The sequence below is a fragment of the Taudactylus pleione genome, unplaced genomic scaffold (genome assembly GCF_031769625.1).
Source record: "Taudactylus pleione unplaced genomic scaffold, aTauple2 ptg000130l, whole genome shotgun sequence".
Lineage (NCBI taxonomy): Eukaryota > Metazoa > Chordata > Amphibia > Anura > Myobatrachidae > Taudactylus > Taudactylus pleione.
Window position 1 is genome coordinate 4,087,600 of NW_028284532.1, and position 18,259 is coordinate 4,105,858.

The 18,259-nt window shown below is 44.1% G+C and overlaps 1 protein-coding gene across 1 annotated transcript in view; it reads right to left on the minus strand.

Moving 5' to 3' along the window:
* The window catches only part of LOC148523516 (signal transducer and activator of transcription 2-like), a 123,619-nt gene that overhangs the window by 48,230 nt on the left and 57,130 nt on the right, over positions 1-18,259 (minus strand). Inside the window, exon 15 of the mRNA XM_088473147.1 lies at positions 7,949-8,084. Coding sequence (XP_088329273.1) covers positions 7,949-8,084 — 136 coding nt within the window. The remainder of the gene's footprint in view (positions 1-7,948; positions 8,085-18,259) is intronic.

An 18,259-nucleotide genomic window follows, 5' to 3' on the forward strand; every position in this document is an offset into this window, starting at 1 on the left:
CTCAGCCGCCACGTACCTCTCCACTAGCTCGACCAACTGGTCCGCGGTCTTAGGGTCTGCATGGCTCACCCACTTGAGCAGAGTCGCGGGTAATGATCGCATGTACCGGTCCATCACGACCCTTTCCACGATCTGTGGTCCCGTCAGCGTCTTGGGCTGTAGCCATTTTGAGGACAGATGGACGAGGTCATGCATCTGTGAACGTGGAGGCTTGTCCATATGGAACTCCCAGCGGTGGACCCGTTGGGCACGAACAAAGGTGGTGACTCCCAAGCGAGTTAGGATCTCATGTTTTAGTTTTTTATAGTCCTTGGCATCAGCCAGGCATAAGTCGAAATATGCTTTTTGTGGCTACCCAGACAAAAAAGGTGCCACCAGACTTGCCCACCGCTCCTGGGGCCAACTCTCCCTTTCGGCCGTTCTTTCAAATGCGGCGAGATAGGCCTCCACATCATTGCCCGAAGTCATCTTTTGGAGGAAGTGACTGGCTCGTATGGAGTGAGTGGTGGTGGGAGGACCAGTATTAACATGTCTGGGCCGGGCGACCAGGTGCTGTACCACCTCTCTTATGGCCTGGCTGTTTTCCGCTAAGGCCTGCCGGGTTTCCTCAATGGCGACCTGTTGAAGTCTGTTAGTCTCCTGCTGAGCTCTGATAGCTTCCTGCTGAGCTCTGGTAGATTCCTGCTGAAGTTGGTTTGTCTCCTGCTGAGCTCCTGTAGCTTGGAGCAAGGCCGTAATAATTTCCTCCATTTTGTTCTGGGGTGTAGGTTGGAAGCTGAACCTTGCCTCTCTGAGCATTGGCTGACGCCTCCTCTATGGGACTTCAAGGACACAGTGTTATTTCCACACTCACAAATTGGGTGTCTGTCCCTTTAATTTTTAAACAGACAGTTTTCCTCTCGCTGCAACTTCAGTGTGTGTGGTTGCCCACATTCTCCACCATATTGTGACAGTTAGGTTAGGGGGTCCCTCTCCTGGGTAGAGGACTCCTTCCTTTCACACACAGCAGCTGGGAAACAGTACGCCAGACTGGATGCAAGTACAAGCTGGTCGGCGCCAATCTTTATTGTGCAATATCAGAAATAACACAAAGAAAACATAAACGTAAATCCTAGCCCTGTCGGGGCACTAACTTCACAGGTAGTTCTCTCACTACCAGAACCTGGCAGGGCCTAATGCCCTCACCAGCAACAAAAGCACAGCACAACACTTACAGTTAGGTTTTCAAGTGTCTCTGAGCAAACTCCCTGTCTGCTCTCCCAGGTGAGACAATCAGCCCTCAACACACTAGGCTTATATTGGCCACTCTCAGGTGGGAACCCAATCAAGCCTATTACACTGCAGACTTTCTCCTGGGGATTTTAAACACATAGGACAGGAATCTGGGATAAATGTCCCTGCCACAGACCACTTTACCAGTGATCCTATCACAATATATATATATACACAGTCAGGTTCATAAATATTGGGACATTGACAGAATTTTCATATTTTGGCCTCTATTCACCACCACAATGGCTTTGAAATAAAACAAACAAGATGTGCTTTAACTGCAGACTTTCAGATTTAATTTGAGGGTAATTACATCCAAATCAGGTGAACGGTGTAGGAATTACAATGGTTCCTATATGTGCCTCCCACTTTTTAAGGGGCCAAAAGTAATGGGACCATCAACTCAAAAGCTATTTCATGGACAGGTGTGGGCTATTCCTTCGTTATTTCATTATCAATTAAGCAGGTAAAAGGTCTGGAGTTGATTCTAGGTGTGACATTTGCATTTGGAATCAGTTGTCGACTCTCAATATGAGATCCAAAGAGCTGTCACTATCAGTGAAGCAAGCCATCATTAGGCTGAAAAATCAAACCAAACCCATCAGAGAGATAGCAAAAACATTAGGTGTGGCCAAATCAACTGTTTGGAACATTTTTAAAAAGAAAGAACGCACTGGAGAGCTCAGCAACACCAAAAGACCTGGAAGACCACGGAAAACAACTGTGGTGGATGACAGAAGAATTATTTCCCTGGTGAAGAAAAACCCCTTCACAACAGTTGGCCAAATCAAGAACACTCTCCAGGAGGTAGGTGTATATGTGTCAAAGTCAACAATCAAGAGAAGACTTCACAAGAGTGAATATAAAGGGTTCACCACAAGATGTAAACCATTGGTGAGCCACAAAAACAGGAAGACCAGATTAGAGTTTGCCAAACAACATCTAAAAAAGCCATTACAGTTCTGGAACAACATCCTATGGACAGATGAGACAAAGATCAACTTGTACCAGGGTGATGGGAAGAGAAGAGTATGGAGAAGGAAAGGAACTGCTCATGATCCAAAACATACCATCTCATCAGTGAAGCATGGTGGTGGTAGTGTCATGGCGTGGGCATGTATGGCTGCCAATGGAACTGGTTCCCTTGTATTTATTGATGATGTGACTGCTGACAAAAGCAGCAGAATGAATTCTGAAGTGTTTCGGGCAATATTATATGTTCATATTCAGTCAAATGCTTCAGAACTCATTGGATGGCGCTTCACAGTGCAGATGGACAATGACCCGAAGCATACTGCAAAAGCTTTTAAGGCTAAAAAGTGGAATGTTATGCAATGGCCAAGTCAATCCCCTGACCTGAATCCGATTGAGCATGCATTTCACTTGATTAAGACAAAACTGAAGGGAAAATGCCCCAAGAACAAACAGGAACTGAAGCCATTTGCAGTAGAGATCTGGCAAAGCATCACCAGGGATGAAACCCAGCATCTGGTGATGTCTATGCGTTCCAGACTTCAGGCTGTAATTGCCTGCAAAGGATTTGCAACAAAGTATTAAAAAGTGAAAGTTAGATTTAGGATTGTTTAGTTTGTTCCATTACTTTCGGCAGTTTAAAAAGTGGGAGGCACATATAGAAACCATTGTAATTCCTATACCGTTCACCTGATTTGGATGTAATTACCCCCAAATTAAATCTGAAAGTCTGCAGTTAAAGCACATCTTGTTTGTTTCATTTCAAAGCCATTGTGGTGGTGAATAGAGGCCAAAATATGAAAATTCTGTCAATGTCCCAATATTTATACACCTGACTGTATATATATATATATATATATATATATATATACACATACACAGTATATATATATATATATATATATATATATATATCTACATATGTATACACGTACCTAAATACAAGATAATAGGTGACAATAATACTCTAAAGTAGAACATGAGCAATAGTTAGTTAGAGCCATGAAAGGAACTGACCCAAGTCCTTCGTTGAGCCAAGGACAAAGGGCCTGATTCAGTCCCGCTCGCGAGCGCATTGCGCTCGCAAATGGGTCGATGGCTGGGCACCATGCGCCACACTGCGCGTGTACGCAAGTTCCGTAGCGAGAGAGAATTCTCTCACTCCGGGGCTCGCTACAAACTGGGTGGCTGTCGATGTTGAGGAAGGGTGGCTGGCCAAATGGAGGCGTTCCTGAAGGAACGCCTGTCGTTTGGGGGCGGCCCTACTGACATAACACGTGATGTCAGTAGTGAACTTCCTGCTCTCTTAGAGCTGGAAGTTCACTGGGGCTTGCAGGAATGAGACCTTACCACAAGGGTCTCGTCGCAAGCCCAATGGCCGCGACCATCGCGACCATCACCTGGCCGCCCGCTAAAGCTGTGGGTGGTCACCCACAGCTTAGCGAGCGGCCAGGAGGCCGGACAAAAAGAAGAGCGTCCGCCCTGATTCAGAGCGAGCGCCTCTGAATCAGGCCCAGAGTTCACCCCGGACATGTATATGTACTAAAGCAGAGCTTAGTATAAAATAGAAATTATATATATATATATATATATATATATATATAGAAGAAAATAAAACTGAAGGGCACTCGGCAGGACTTCCACAGCCTATATAGATCAATCAAGAACCAGGCAGAGCCAGATGTAGTGTCAACGTTTCAGCAGAAGGTGCTTTTATCAAGACATGTCTTGATAAAAGCACCTTCTGCTGAAACGTTGACACTACATCTGGCTCTGCCTGGTTCTTGATTGATCTATATAGGCTGTGGAAGTCCTGCCGAGTGCCCTTCAGTTTTATTTTCTTGTGTCTATTATACCTTTATGGTTGGTTGTGGCACCGGGGCAATAGATATATCTTTAGGAGAGTGCCGGACTCTTACATGTTTTATTTATATATATATATATATATATATATATATATATATACACACACACACACACACACGTGGCTTACCTCCACGCAGGGAGACTGCTCACGTGCCGCGTGTGGATGGCTGTCATTCTGCTACGGCGTAGGGTGCAGGATATGAACCCTCTTTGGAGGCTTTCCCATATGCAGGACTAAGGCATGGGCCACCATGCCAGCCTGCGTCAGCTTATGCAAATAGCAAACAAGTTAAGCATGCCGCGCGTGGTTAATCCAACACACTATGAGGCCAGCAAGGCTAACCACGGCACCAACTATGTCCCTGTTGTGCTATTAAAACAGGGACCCTACCAGCACTGGTTGAAAACCTCCCATTGAGCAGTGTTCAGAAGTGTATGAGGCAGCGCTAACAAACACTTCACACAGCATTGTGTACGCAGCGCTGCTAAGGACTCTGGAGCATTCAGTAAGGAATTGGCGACTTCCAAGATTAGACGAGATTGGGAGCTAACCAGATCTGGAAGCCTCCTTCCTGGGCTCAACATAGATAGCAGGGCTACTGTTTAAGCATAGCGGGAGGCTACCAAGTGAGAGCGCCTAGTGCTGCGTTCATATAATTAGACACTAGGCTAGACTTGCCCAAGAACAACACAAGCACTTCTGCAGAATAGAGAAAAGGAGAGCAGGAGCTGTTATCTTCCACCAACAGCGCTGCTAGCAATAGCAGCCTGAGGTGCCCCCACTATAATGAAGCGGCGGGATTTGCTTATAAGGAGCACCCTTGGGCATGGAGGCACGCACAAAGGCCGGTATCCATCCCTAAAACAGCGGGATGTGGCGTCCCCCACCTAACATATATTATGCCAGCTTAGCCGCTGGTGCTGCTTCAGGGTAGCTGACTGCTCCTGTGCTAGCAGAGAGACTCCCTAGGAAAGAATAGTTACATTCTGATTCTGACTGCCACTGTACTGCCCTCTTAGGAGCAGGACTTTATAAAATGTTGGGGCCACCCTGCAAACTCCCTGCTATGGGAGCAGTGGGATGCCACGGTCTCCTCACTACTAGAGACTGGGGAGGAGGACTGTGCCCCAGGTGGGACTTTTTGACAGCCTCAGGGGCTCCTCCGAAAAACCCGGCGCCGGTGTTTACCTTTGAGAATCGGCATGGCTTAAAGAGCTCTCTCTTGGAGAGCTCTATGCCATGACGCGCTAATTTCTGTGCGCACCATCCGTAAAGCTCGCCACTGCCAGCTTACAAGTAAAAAGCGGATATGTAGGGTTGATCCCTCCCCCTGCCCAGATATCGAGCGGGGTACGGGAGGCAAACACATAAGGCTGGGTCCTTGTAATCAAGAAGGGAAGCCTACATTGCGCTGGGGCCAAAGTATAGGACCACGCTGCTGGTCAGCGCTGCGCTGCCTCATGAAGAGGGACGCGTCTGGCGTCCTGAAGCCCGCCCTTACGCTGCCCTTGTATAAGTAAGGATGATGGGAGGACCTCGCCTCTCAGCGCTGCACTGTCTAGTGAGCAGTGGTGCGGCGTCTCCTCCTGTCAGAGAGGTGGGAGGTCTATGTATGATTTTACTCACACTGCCCAGCGTTTTTTCTACCACCACCCCTAGACATGGGGGTGGTCATACTCACCACTGCTGTGGCAGGGATGCTGGGCAGTGTGGGGGGGTGCGAGCCGGGGCCCTGGACAGAAGCCGGTGTCAGCTGTGGTGGTCCCCGCTGAGTACGATGACTCAATGTATTAAAGCCCCCCTTTGTGGATGCCAGACACAGGCTGCAGTAGCCATGGTGGCTCCCTCCCTGCGGCTCCCATGTAGAAGGCAGACTGCCACAGTATAAGCAGTCTGCCTGTCCTCATTGTTGAATAAGAGAAATAAATAAAAGTATATGAAAAGGCTGGAGACAGCCTAATGTGCTACCGACTCTCTCGGGCACATTTTAAAACTGGGGCTGATAGGGGCATAAAGGGGGAGGAGCCAATCACACTTCTAAATTATTTAAAATGCCAGGCTCTACTCTACCACAGTCTATACCCACTGTCTAAACTCCAGTGTCCCTTAGTGGATGAAGAAGAAAATAGTAATCTATTACCATGCTCCTGTTGGGAGCATAGTGTTGGTAGGATCCCCAGCATTAGCACCCTACGGACGTTTCTTTTTCTTGGAGGCGGTACACTATTTACACATTTTAATACAGAGCGCCACCTATTCGGCTATTGCTATAAACTTTTTTTCATTAAGTGAAAAAGTGGAACTGCAAGCCAGCTCCTGTATGAGTACATTTAGAAAGACAGGCCAGGCAAAGAGTATGTTAACCTTTACAGCTTAAGGCCAATATTGTTGGGCAACTGTTTAGTACATTGAACCCTATTCTACACACTCCTAGACAAACTCCAGCAATCACCAAAAATGTCCAAGCTCTGACGTCCTATAACCGGGTACACATTACACGATGTGTGTACCCAGCCGACGTACGATGCCAGCGGCAGTTTGACACTGCACGATCTGGAGAACGACTGCATCAGTTGCATCAACAAGCAAGGGGTCGTTCATCAAATTGACAGTTTGAGCAGCATGCATACTTGATCTGTCGATGCAATGAACGACCCCGTGGGAGCAGCATGGTCGCTCATAGCACCTGATTCAGACCCACTCGCTCGGATGCGTTCGCTCGTAGCCAGCCGATTTTTGCATTCTGCGCATGTGTACGCATCGTAATGCGCGAACCACTGCGAGAGATCGGGAAGCGTTCGCTCACTTCGCATAGACTGCCCAGCAGAGTGAATGACAGGAGAAGCCATTTTGAGTGGTGACAGGGGCTGGCCATTAAAAACGGAGTGGAGGTGCGAACCCAGGCGTGCTTGAGCATCTCAACGCCATTTCAGAGGCGTGCATAATTATGAGGCAGCATCATAGTACACGTCACCTGGTTGAATTTTATACTGAAGTACTTGCTGTAGGGTATGGTCAACCACAAGCGCTGCGATCGCATCCGATGGTACCCGATATACCGATGGTTGCATACACTTCCTGGAGATGATGTGTGCAAGTGGGCGTCTTAAGACTGGCTGGTGGGAGTCTGAATACACAATGCGATCACACACCAAGACATAGTGAGCGTGCTAATGCCTTGCCGTGCAATCGCCTACCTTCCCAAATTTGCATACGCATCGAGCGAGCGAACGCATCTAGCGAGCGGGTCTGAATGAGCTCCATAGTGAGTACACACTTGCTGATGTGGACAATATATCGTCCCCACCCTCTGAATCAGGCGACATATGGTCTAGTGTGTAGCCCTAACTATCAAGGACAAGATTGACAAGATCTAATATGACATACTATCCTCTTCCCAGAGCAACAAACTGCTCACATTCTGTCCTGCATCCCTCGGGCATTAGACTGAAGTATCTAACGGGGGCATTTTAAGAAACAGGGGGGCATGTGTACAAAGTATTTGTACTGGGCTGCCTTTCCCCCAGAAATGGTGCTGGCAACTGTGCAGAAGATGGATATTTTCCTTTAGATTGCAATCTTGGGAGCAGGGCCCTTGTCTTTATCTATTTGGTACTGTAATTCATAGGTTTTGTTTCATTACTATTTTACTTGAGCCCATAAAAATATCAATGATATGAATGTATCTGCGCTGCGAAATATCTGTGCGCTACATAAATAACTGGTAATAAAATAAATAAATGTACTCCAAGTCCCAAATGTAAGGCTTTTTGGTTTACACAATAAATATGACCTAAGGACACAAAAGATAGAAGAACGCAAAAAGAATAAACGTACCACATAACTTCTCTCCCAGCATCTCCCGCTGGTCTGAGTTCAGACCCCGTTTAGTACAGCATGAGAACTGCCAGCTGAGGGCCTCGGCTAGTTGCTTCCAGGGGGCTGCTGGAGGCTTGGAAAAAAAAGTCACATCCTAAAAAATAAAAAGACAGAATAATAAATAATGTCTAATAGGACATCATTCTATTTAACAATTGCTTGTTGCCTGCTACTTTAAGAAAAGTCTCTGACAGAAACTAGTCAGGAAACTATTGTAAGAATCCTACCTTTCATTTGTTTTACTGGAATCCGCCCGTTTTTTTGCACTATGGGCCTGATTCATTATGGATCACCATGCGCCAATCTGTGTACGCTGTTGCAATTGCGATCCGTGATGAATCAGGCCCTATATTTGGAGATCCAGTGATGGCAGTCTATAATCTCCCGCTGACAGTGAGTTACCCAACTGCTGTTGCAACTACATTTTGGATAGAGAATTCAACAAGGACCTTGCTTACTTACCGTTGAATCCTTTTCTCTTAAGCAGGCTGGGGAACACTGGACCATAGGATTGTAGGTTGGGGCTGGAGCAGGTACTTAATGACACTGTAGTTTAACTGCTAGCTCCTCCCCCCCTGCAATCCCATAATTCCAGTACTTCTTTAAAATAGTCTGGAGAGGAGTAGCGGGAACCCCGTGAAACAGTCAAACTAAACAAACAAACCAGTAGGGGAAAAAAACGGTCAAGAACCAAACACCTCGCATGCCTGAGCATGAGGGAGGGTTTGTAGTGTTCCCCAGCCTGTTTAAAAGAAAAGGATTCAACGGTAAATTGACCAAAAATCCTATTTTCTCTTGCAGCAAGGTTGGGGAAAATTGGACCATGGGTCGTTCAAAAGCCGCCCCCAGGGGAGGGAACGCTCAGGCTGCCTGACCGGAGAACTGTATACCCAAAGTGGGCGCCGCCGGAAGCAAAACAAAAACCTAAACGTAAAAAAATGAGCAAACGTGTAGACAGGGGAACAGATAGCTGCACGCCAGCCCTGTGCTGGCGTGTAGCTATCTGGTATCAGCGGGTTCTGCTAGGGCGTCGCGCTGCCCATAAGAGCGCCGCCGCCCTAGCAGAAGGCGCTGATACCCGGTCTGGTGGCGGAAGACCCATACCAGAATAGGCTGAAATGAGATCGAGTGGCCCCAACGCGCAAGGGGCTGCTGAGTAGCCGGCCCACCATGTACATGCGTGTCAGAAGGACCAGTCAAGAACAGTGCGGCGTACTAAGAAGGTGGATCCTGGTAACTGCAGAGCTCAGCACAACTATCATATCACCCCAGTCCCGGGAATCTGCCGAAGGAGGAAGAATCGGAAAGGACAATATCCTGGTGTTAATACAAGGCCGAAATCCTGTGGAGAACCCACCCAATCTTCATGTAAGATAAGAAAACAGTCGGCTTTCCAACCCTAACACGGAACTATGCCGAGGGAAGGCAATAGCCTTAAGGAAGACCAGCGTTCAAGCAACAGACTGAAGATCCATTAAATGCAGCCACTCCAATGGAACCTGTGTAAGAGCCAATGAGACTTGAGTAAGGTTCCATGGCACCCCCTGCAGACGAAATGGTGGCTTAATATGCAGCACACTTCGGAAAAATGGGCGAGTATCCTCGGAAGGAAATCCCATGCCACTGTGAAGAAAAGGACAGGGCCTGTAAAACGCCTGTATAGACACAAAACCAAGGCCCGTATTCAATTAGTTTTGCACCTGCGATACTTTTTCACATGCCGGACTTTTCGCCTATATCGCGTATTTTAGCTGCGGAAACTTATTGTGCACGCCCCCGCTATTCGCTGTATTCAATACCAAAACACTGTTGAATACAAACCAGGCGAAAAGTGCTGTCAGAATTGGGGAAATAAGCCTGATACCCCCTAAAACATGCACTAATATTGGGGATCAATGTACATGCCCCCGAACAGCCCTAATAAAGTTATTTGGGGTACTTAAGGTGTGTCAATTTCTTCTAATTAGCGGCTTTGCACTAATGGTGAAGAATAGCATTCATTTTTTATTTAAAAAACTGTCAAATTTGAGATACTTGAAAATGGGTGCAAGTATGGTTTAAAGTCGCTAAAGTAAAAAAAAAAAAACGTAAAAAAACCGCACCTGTAGCAAGCACCTGCAAACTAAAAAATACCTCACCCATACCTGCAGACCCCCTAAAAGTCTTTATCGCTAGTTTTTACATTTGTACCCCCAATTTGCATTTTTTTGCCCCCTTTTTCTAAGGTTTTTTTTTTTTTACACAGTTATCCTTTGGGGGGCTGTCCCAAGGGTGCAGAGTGGTTTTCCCACCTTTGCACCCCAAAATAGCGATTTAGCAAATTTTTGCTCCACCTATTCATAGGCAAAACTTTTTTGCCTATTACATTGCATTGCGTTTTCGCGTACGCGAAAAGTGTTTGCAATTGAATACGGAGATAAGTTTCCGCCTGGCGAAAAGTCACAATCAACCATACTTTTTTCGCGGATTCCGACTTCTTGCGGCTAATTGAATACGGTCCCAAGTCGGAAACCGGACTCCAAACCCTCCAGAAGGAAAGCCAAGAAACGGGAAAGGCGAAAACCTGTAACGGTTACACCAGAAGTGGCAGAGAGTCCGCCTGCCCAGACTGGTGCGGATCATGAGAGAGAAACACCTGCAGCTTTCTAACTCCGGGTTACAGAAGTCCGACCGTGAAAACCAACAAAGGAAGGTGCCCTTGTAGAAAACGGCCTAGTTGCTGCCAGTCTGAACGAAGTGTAAGACGTCACCCCAGACCTGTAGACTTTGGGAAAACGTCTGCGTACCATGACCCGCATAGCCAACTTGGAGCCACTAGCAGAATCTTCCCTCGGGAGGCCGCAGTGCCCCTGGAGACCTTAAGAAACAGTGGGGACAGCGGAAACAAATGCTCGGTCTGAAAAATTCCATGGAACAGTCAAAGCAGCCACTAGCGGAAACCAGCAGATACCCAGATCCCATACCAAACTGTAGAGCCTCGCCAATGTGCCCAGAGGCCCTGTGATCCCCACGCGGAAGACCTCACACCTGAATAGTAAGACCACTATTGGAAGGAGAGACCCTGGTCCTGGGGAAAACATGGTTCTGCTGAGGACATCCACTGTCCAACTAGCGGAATAACCATCAGTGAGAGAGACGGAACAAAGGTCTCCTCCCCGGAAAGATGTCAGCATCGCCGCCGCACTCTAGTGCCTGCAGGAAGATGTACCGATGCCACAGCCGGGTCGTTGTTCGACCGGTGGCGGCTGGCCAGCGAGGATGGACAGTGCCCCCAATAGAGGCAGAATGATGGCTTGAAGATCGAGCCTATCGAACAGCCGAGGCCGTTGTTGATGGTGACCCAATGGCCACTGAGCCGAAACGCAAGTTTACGGCACCTCAACCCAGGAGACTCCAGTGTCATTAAGTGCCTGCTCCAGCCCCAACCGACAATCCCATGGTCTAGTGTTCCCCAGCCTTGCTGCAAGAGAAAATCAGAATATCAACAGCTAAAACCCAGAAACCTGCAGTGTTTGTAGGATATATTGGCTTAACATTAATTTGTTTACATTAACTTGTTCCTAAACTGGCAAAAGCAGTTTTACACGTAGCTGCACTTTGGAGAGATAGAGGTTATTTGTCACTGCACCAGCAGGGATACAAATCCGGGCTTATGGAATTTATAATGAATAGTAATGGAGTATACACACGGTCAGATTTGTCAGATGAACGATTTGAACGATTGAACGATTTTTGACTGCATTAAAATGAATGGAATCGTCCAAGTCTGACTGCAAACACATCAGATGTCAGATATCGTTATCTGACCATCGGGAACGCGCATCGTTCAAATCGTTCATCTGACAGATATGTCAGATTTTCCTTCAGATATGAATGACTGAATGATTTTTTAAATCGTTATCATTCAGATCTGAAGAAAAATCTGACCGTGTGTATGCACCATTAGAATGTTATGGCTATTTAGCCTTTTGTGTGTTTTTCTTTGCATTTTATTGATTGTTATATTGAATAAAGTTAGTGTTGATTATGAGGCACTTTTAGAGTATGTTATAGTTATTTATATAATCTAGTTGACACATTGCAGGTTGTTACTTCATTTCTATTTAGTTTTATGAACATTTTCCCTTTTAATTCAACCACTTGAGGACTGGAGTAAAGAAACCCTAATATGAAGAGAGAAACAAACTTTAAAGGAGCCCAGTTAACAACTTTTAAATTGTACTTAGGGTGAAAGGGAGACTGATACCTGGAGTTGCTATGTACAATTCAGTTCTGCAGTTGTCAGCCTGATGATGCCAGTGGTAACCGCCATACCCATACATTGCCTGCCTTTTGAAATGTTATTTACTGTACCCTTTATCAACAATTATAGATAGGTAGGTAATATAGTTGGAAAAAAACCCTGCAGATCAGTTCTTAAAGACAGTAAAAACCCCACATAATGACTATAGAATTATTTCCACTTTCTGGACAGAATAGTATTTAGTACACTGGAGATGAACCAGTCTCAGCAAGAATATCTAATTCTTAAGGAGGTAATAGAATGCACAACAGCGTGTCCAACAATCCAATTCGTGTTATGGGAGGAGCATTCATAGCATAAAGTTGGCTGACAGACATTTGGCTGGAACGGACAGGTTTGATAACCAAACAAGAAAGGCTCTTTGTTGGGGCACTCTTACATGAAATAACATATTTCAAAAATCATATAAAATATAACTTTTATTATACTTGCATAAAATAAAGAGGTAAACTTACATAAATATAAATACGTACACACATAAATCCAAAGCTCTGGTATATATGAATATCAGCCGAGCTAAATGGCGAAAATAATAAAACAGATCCAATCTGCATTTCACAACAAACATATGAGATACATATTATGATTTCTCCAATCCATAAATTGATGGTTGTCACGATCCTGGCTAGTTTGTACCTTTTGTGACTTACCTCTGCCAGCTGCTCCATGGATCTGTGTTTGTAATTCTCCTGGGACATCTGCTCTGGCTGAATCCTGCTGGCTGTAACATCTCTGTGTGTGCAGACTGCTCTCTCCCCACACTGATTAAACACCTGGACTCTGCTCTGTCTGTGAGCATTGCTAGTCTTAATTGGAATCACAGGTGTGGTCCTGATTCTCAAGGGCTGCAGAGATGATTTCTCCCTCTGCATGTTGTGCCTTGCTCCACACTGAATGCCACTGCCAGACCACCTGTCTGTATCCACCAATCGCTGCCAGACTCTAGGTATATAGATCCTCCTCTAATAGCACTCAGTGCTTGAACATCTCGTTACATTCCGTGGTGTACTACTGGTGCTATAGCTGTACCTCTGTGTACCAATATGTCCCACGCTACCATCTCTCGCCTACGGCTCCCAGGCCACTCCAAGTAGCTTCCACGCTACCAGCTTCTCCACACGGCTCCCAGGCCGCTCCAAGTAGCTTCCACGCTACCATCTCTCACCAACGGCTCCCAAGCCGCTCCAAGTAGCCACCCAGCTACCAGCGTCTACCCACGACTATCCGGCCGCTCCACGTAGCCACCCAGCTACCAACGTCTACCCACGGCCTCCCAAGCCACAACAAGTAGCTTCTACGCTACCATCTGTCTGCAAGCCCATCTACTAGTACCTCGACCAGCTCTGTCTGCCTACCTGCCGGTCCCAGTCCGGTCCCTCCAAGTTCCTTCTGGTCTCATTCCAACGTCTCCAGTTTCCAGTCACTCATCACCACAGGCAGTTCTCACTGCTACCCACTTCTTATAATAAAAGAGCTATTCATGTTAACCATGGTTCCAGTCCAGCCGGCCTCCAGTGATTCCAGTTCATCACCTGATACAGGTAACTCACTAGCACCAACCGTGACAATGATGTATGACCATATACAGGTGATTCATGTGGTATCTGTGCCAAGTGTTGTCCTAATCTTCCAAAAATGGATTGACCTACGGCACCTGGTATTCCTAGGAGGTCTCCCTTCCAAGTACTGGCCAGGCCTGTTGCTGTATCGCTTCCAAGATCAGTCGAGATTGGGAAGGTTCAGACAAGTATGGCTGTATGTATAATTCATTCGGCAAAGGTAGATGTCCCCTTACACATGGTCTCCACAGATTTGCATGAAAAAATGTAGGACTGTCACTCACTGGAGAGTCCAATTAGTAGTACAAAAGTTTGAGAAAAGTAATGCATATACATACCTTAATCATGAAATGTATATATAAGGATAATAAACCTGTATATTTATAATGAAGAAAATAATGATACCATTCTATAAAAGCTAATGATCCTTACAAAGAAGAACCCAATCATCACCAAACGTGGTATCAATAATGTTCATATGTATCATTAATTCATAGTATATTGACATGCAAGAAAATATCACAAAATGTCATGCAATAGAAATACCTTCATATAATCCCCAATGGTCCAAGGGAACAGAATCATCCTAATATACAGTACTGATTTGGAGATAATTTGCTAATCAGATATATATATATATTGAAAATTAATAATCATAGATGGTATTGTGAGATAATACATCAGATATCACCACTGATCATAATGGGATTGATAAATAAATCCTATAACTCAGAAATGGCTATATATACTATACTGTGGACATCAATTCATAATGTCACCGCTGGGCATAATGAGATTTGACAAGCAATCCTACTACTAAAAATAGGCTATATGTGCTATAATGTGGACATCAGTTCATAAACATAACATCACATAGCATTTTGCATACTAGAGAATTACATTAGACAATATCCCATATAAAGTCAAATAAACCTTTGTACATAGAGATGCATCATTTAAATAATTGCACCAGCATACATGAAGGGAACCTATTATTCAGAGCTTTATTGTATGAATTCTTGTTATACTTCAGGATTAATTAGCATAGTGCAAAATCAGCAAAAGCTGATTTAAATAATTGTTTGAATAATTGCACCAGCATACATAGATAAAATCTATTAAATCCGAGCTCTGTTATATAAATTCTTATTATACTTCAAGATTAATTAGCACAATACAAAATCAGCAGGAGCTGTATGCACAATCCAATTTAAAACATCAAGGAGAGCCTCTATGCATAGGTCTTCATCACCAAAGTATAGTACAAGTAACAAAAAGGGAGAGAAAAGGAATTAACTATTCAAGGTTCTGTTATGCAAGATGTTATGTATAAACTTCCGGATAGATCATACGTTGCCAAAAAGCCCAGAGCGCTGTAATAGGCAGCAAATCTGTCAGTGATAAGAATGTACTAACAGCTATTTTTATTCCCCGTGTGGGGTCCCCCACATAAGCCCTGAGTTAAAGGAACAGCATGTAATCAACCAAATTGAGTAACTCATTTAGTGATAGAAAAGACCGCTGAAACATGTCTTTGTATCAGCAGTAATACGATACCAGCAGGGTCCAGTTCCTTCATCAACTGAACCTCCAAGTGTTGTGCGGCAGACGGGATAAGAGGACGCGCGTTTCGCCTGGGTACAGGCTTGGTCCCCTCACCGTAACAACATGGTAAACAATTCCGGTTTTTATACCTGATTCCGCGCACTCATTACAATTAGCAGGGAGGGTTGTAATTACGTCACCACCCTTGGTGACTCGAATATTACACCCGCCCTCCATTACATGTAATCATCCTATTGGACCAAATAAGTCCATGTGTAAGTCAGTTAACCAATCGGATCATATGGCCTTCGCTGTGCCTGATGGTCAATGTAGTTCATAGTAATTACTTTAAAATTATTGTACAGAAAAACAGCAATAATTGTAACAAATATAGAGAATCATTAGTAAAGAAAGGGGCAAACACTACCAGAATAAATCATCTTAGCTGGGAGAAATATAATATAAGAAAAATACCAAGAGGTCAATGTAATGCATTTAGCTGTACCACTTGATGATTACAAATCATTGTCACATAGAGCCCTGCATGAGTCAAAAAATCACCCTATATACATATATGGCTGCAATATGCTGCACACATTTTCTATATAAAACACAGAATGTTACATGCGCATATATCACTGCACATATTTAACCAATGTATATGGTATACTCATACCTATTAAGAGTATGTTCCAATCTTAACATCAATTACATAATCAGAACTTAACACCTCAAATTACCATCTTATAAGATTAAAGATATCCGCCATAAAATACCATATAAGGACTAGTACTAAAATCTAACTCAATTACCTAAAATGAATAATTATCTCTAAGAATCTATATGTGTCAAAATATAAATATAAGAATAAAATATCCTAGCATAAACTCTATATCTAACACAAAATAATGTAAGTGAATGTATGTGTAATTATGTGTGAACAAACACATCCCCATTTTAAACAGCAACAAGTGGATCCCAATATGGGCGTGAAATATTAAAAAGTGAAAAATATGAAGTAATAATAGAAATCAGATGAATGGTGATTAATGATGCCAATATCATTTTTAAAAGGTACCAAAATTGTGAAATGAATTAAATAGTGATACAAAAATACTAGTAAAATGTACTGAATATATTCTTAGTAAATTAATGGTGATATGGAAGAAAAAGAAAAATAATAAAAATAACCTAACTCTAAAGAACAACCAAAAAACGTGGTACACAAAATGTGAAATATATAAGAAATACTATGAAAACTTGTACTATACTTTGGTGATGAAGACCTATGCATAGAGTCTCTCCTTGATGTTTTAAATTGGATTGTGCATACAGCTCCTGCTGATTTTGTATTGTGCTAATTAATCTTGAAGTATAATAAGAATTTATATAACAGAGCTCGGATTAATAGATTTTATCTATGTATGCTGGTGCAATTATTCAAACGATGTATTTAAATCAGCTTTTGTTGACTTTGCACTATGCTAATTAATCCTGACGTATAACAAGAATTCATACAATAAAGCTGTGAAAAATAGGTTCCCTTCATGTATGCTGGTGCAATTATTTAAATGATGCATCTCTATGTACAAAGGTTTATTTGACTTTATATGGGATATTGTCTAATGTAATTCTCTAGTATGCAAAATGCTATGTGATGTTATGTTTATGAACTGATGTCCACATTATAGCACATATAGCCTATTTTGAGTAGTAGGATTGCTTGTCAAATCTCATTATGCCCAGCGGTGACATTATGAATTGATGTCCACAGTATAGTATATATAGCCATTTCTGAGTTATAGGATTTATTTATCAATCCCATTATGATCAGTGGTGACATCTGATGTATTATCTCACAATACCAGCTAAGATTATTCATTTTCAATATATATATCTCTGATTAGCAAATTATCTCCAAATCAATACTGTATATTAGGATGATTCTCTTCCCTTGGACCATTAGGACCATTGGGGATTATATGATGGTATTTCTATTGCATGACATTTTGTGATATTTTCTTGCATGTCAATATACTATGAATTAATGATACATATGAACATTATTGATACCACGTTTGGTGATGATTGGGTTCTTCTTTGTAAGGATCATAGGCCCTCATTCAGAGCCGTACGCTCTGAGCAGAGCGCACGCTCTGAATGAGGGCCGCCCTCCATAATTATGGAGCGTCCTCCTGGACGCTCGTATAGCTGTGTCACCACCCACAGCCTATACGAGCGTGCATTTTGATGGTCGTGACCATCGCGACCATCGAAACTGCGAGCCGGAGCCTGCGGTTGAGGTTTTCAACCGCAAGGCCCGGAGTGATTTTGGCTCTATCAGAGCCAAAATCACTCCCACTGACATCACTAGTGATGTCAGTGGGCCGGCTTCTGACGGTAGGCGTTCCCTTGGGAACACCCCGTCAGGGAGGCACGCCCCCGGCACGCCCACCAAAGGGGGCGTGCTGTCAATCAACATCGACAGCACGCCCCCTTTGATCAGACACAACGAGCGAAGGAATGTCCTTCGCTCGTCGCGTCTGGCGCATGCGCACGACGGAGCTCCCTCCGTCGTGCGCATGCTCAGTGCAGACCATCGACCCACTTGCGAGCGGACAGCCGCTCGCGAGTGGGTCTGAATCAGGCCCATTATCTTTTATAGAATGATATCATTATTTTCTTCATTATAAATATACAGGTTTATTATCCTTATTATATATACATTTCATGATTAAGGTATGCATATGCATTACTTTTCTCAAACTTTTGTACTACTAATTGGACTCTCCAGTGAGTGACAGTCCTACATTTTTCCATGCAAATCTGTGGAGACCATGTGTAAGGGGACATCTACCTTTG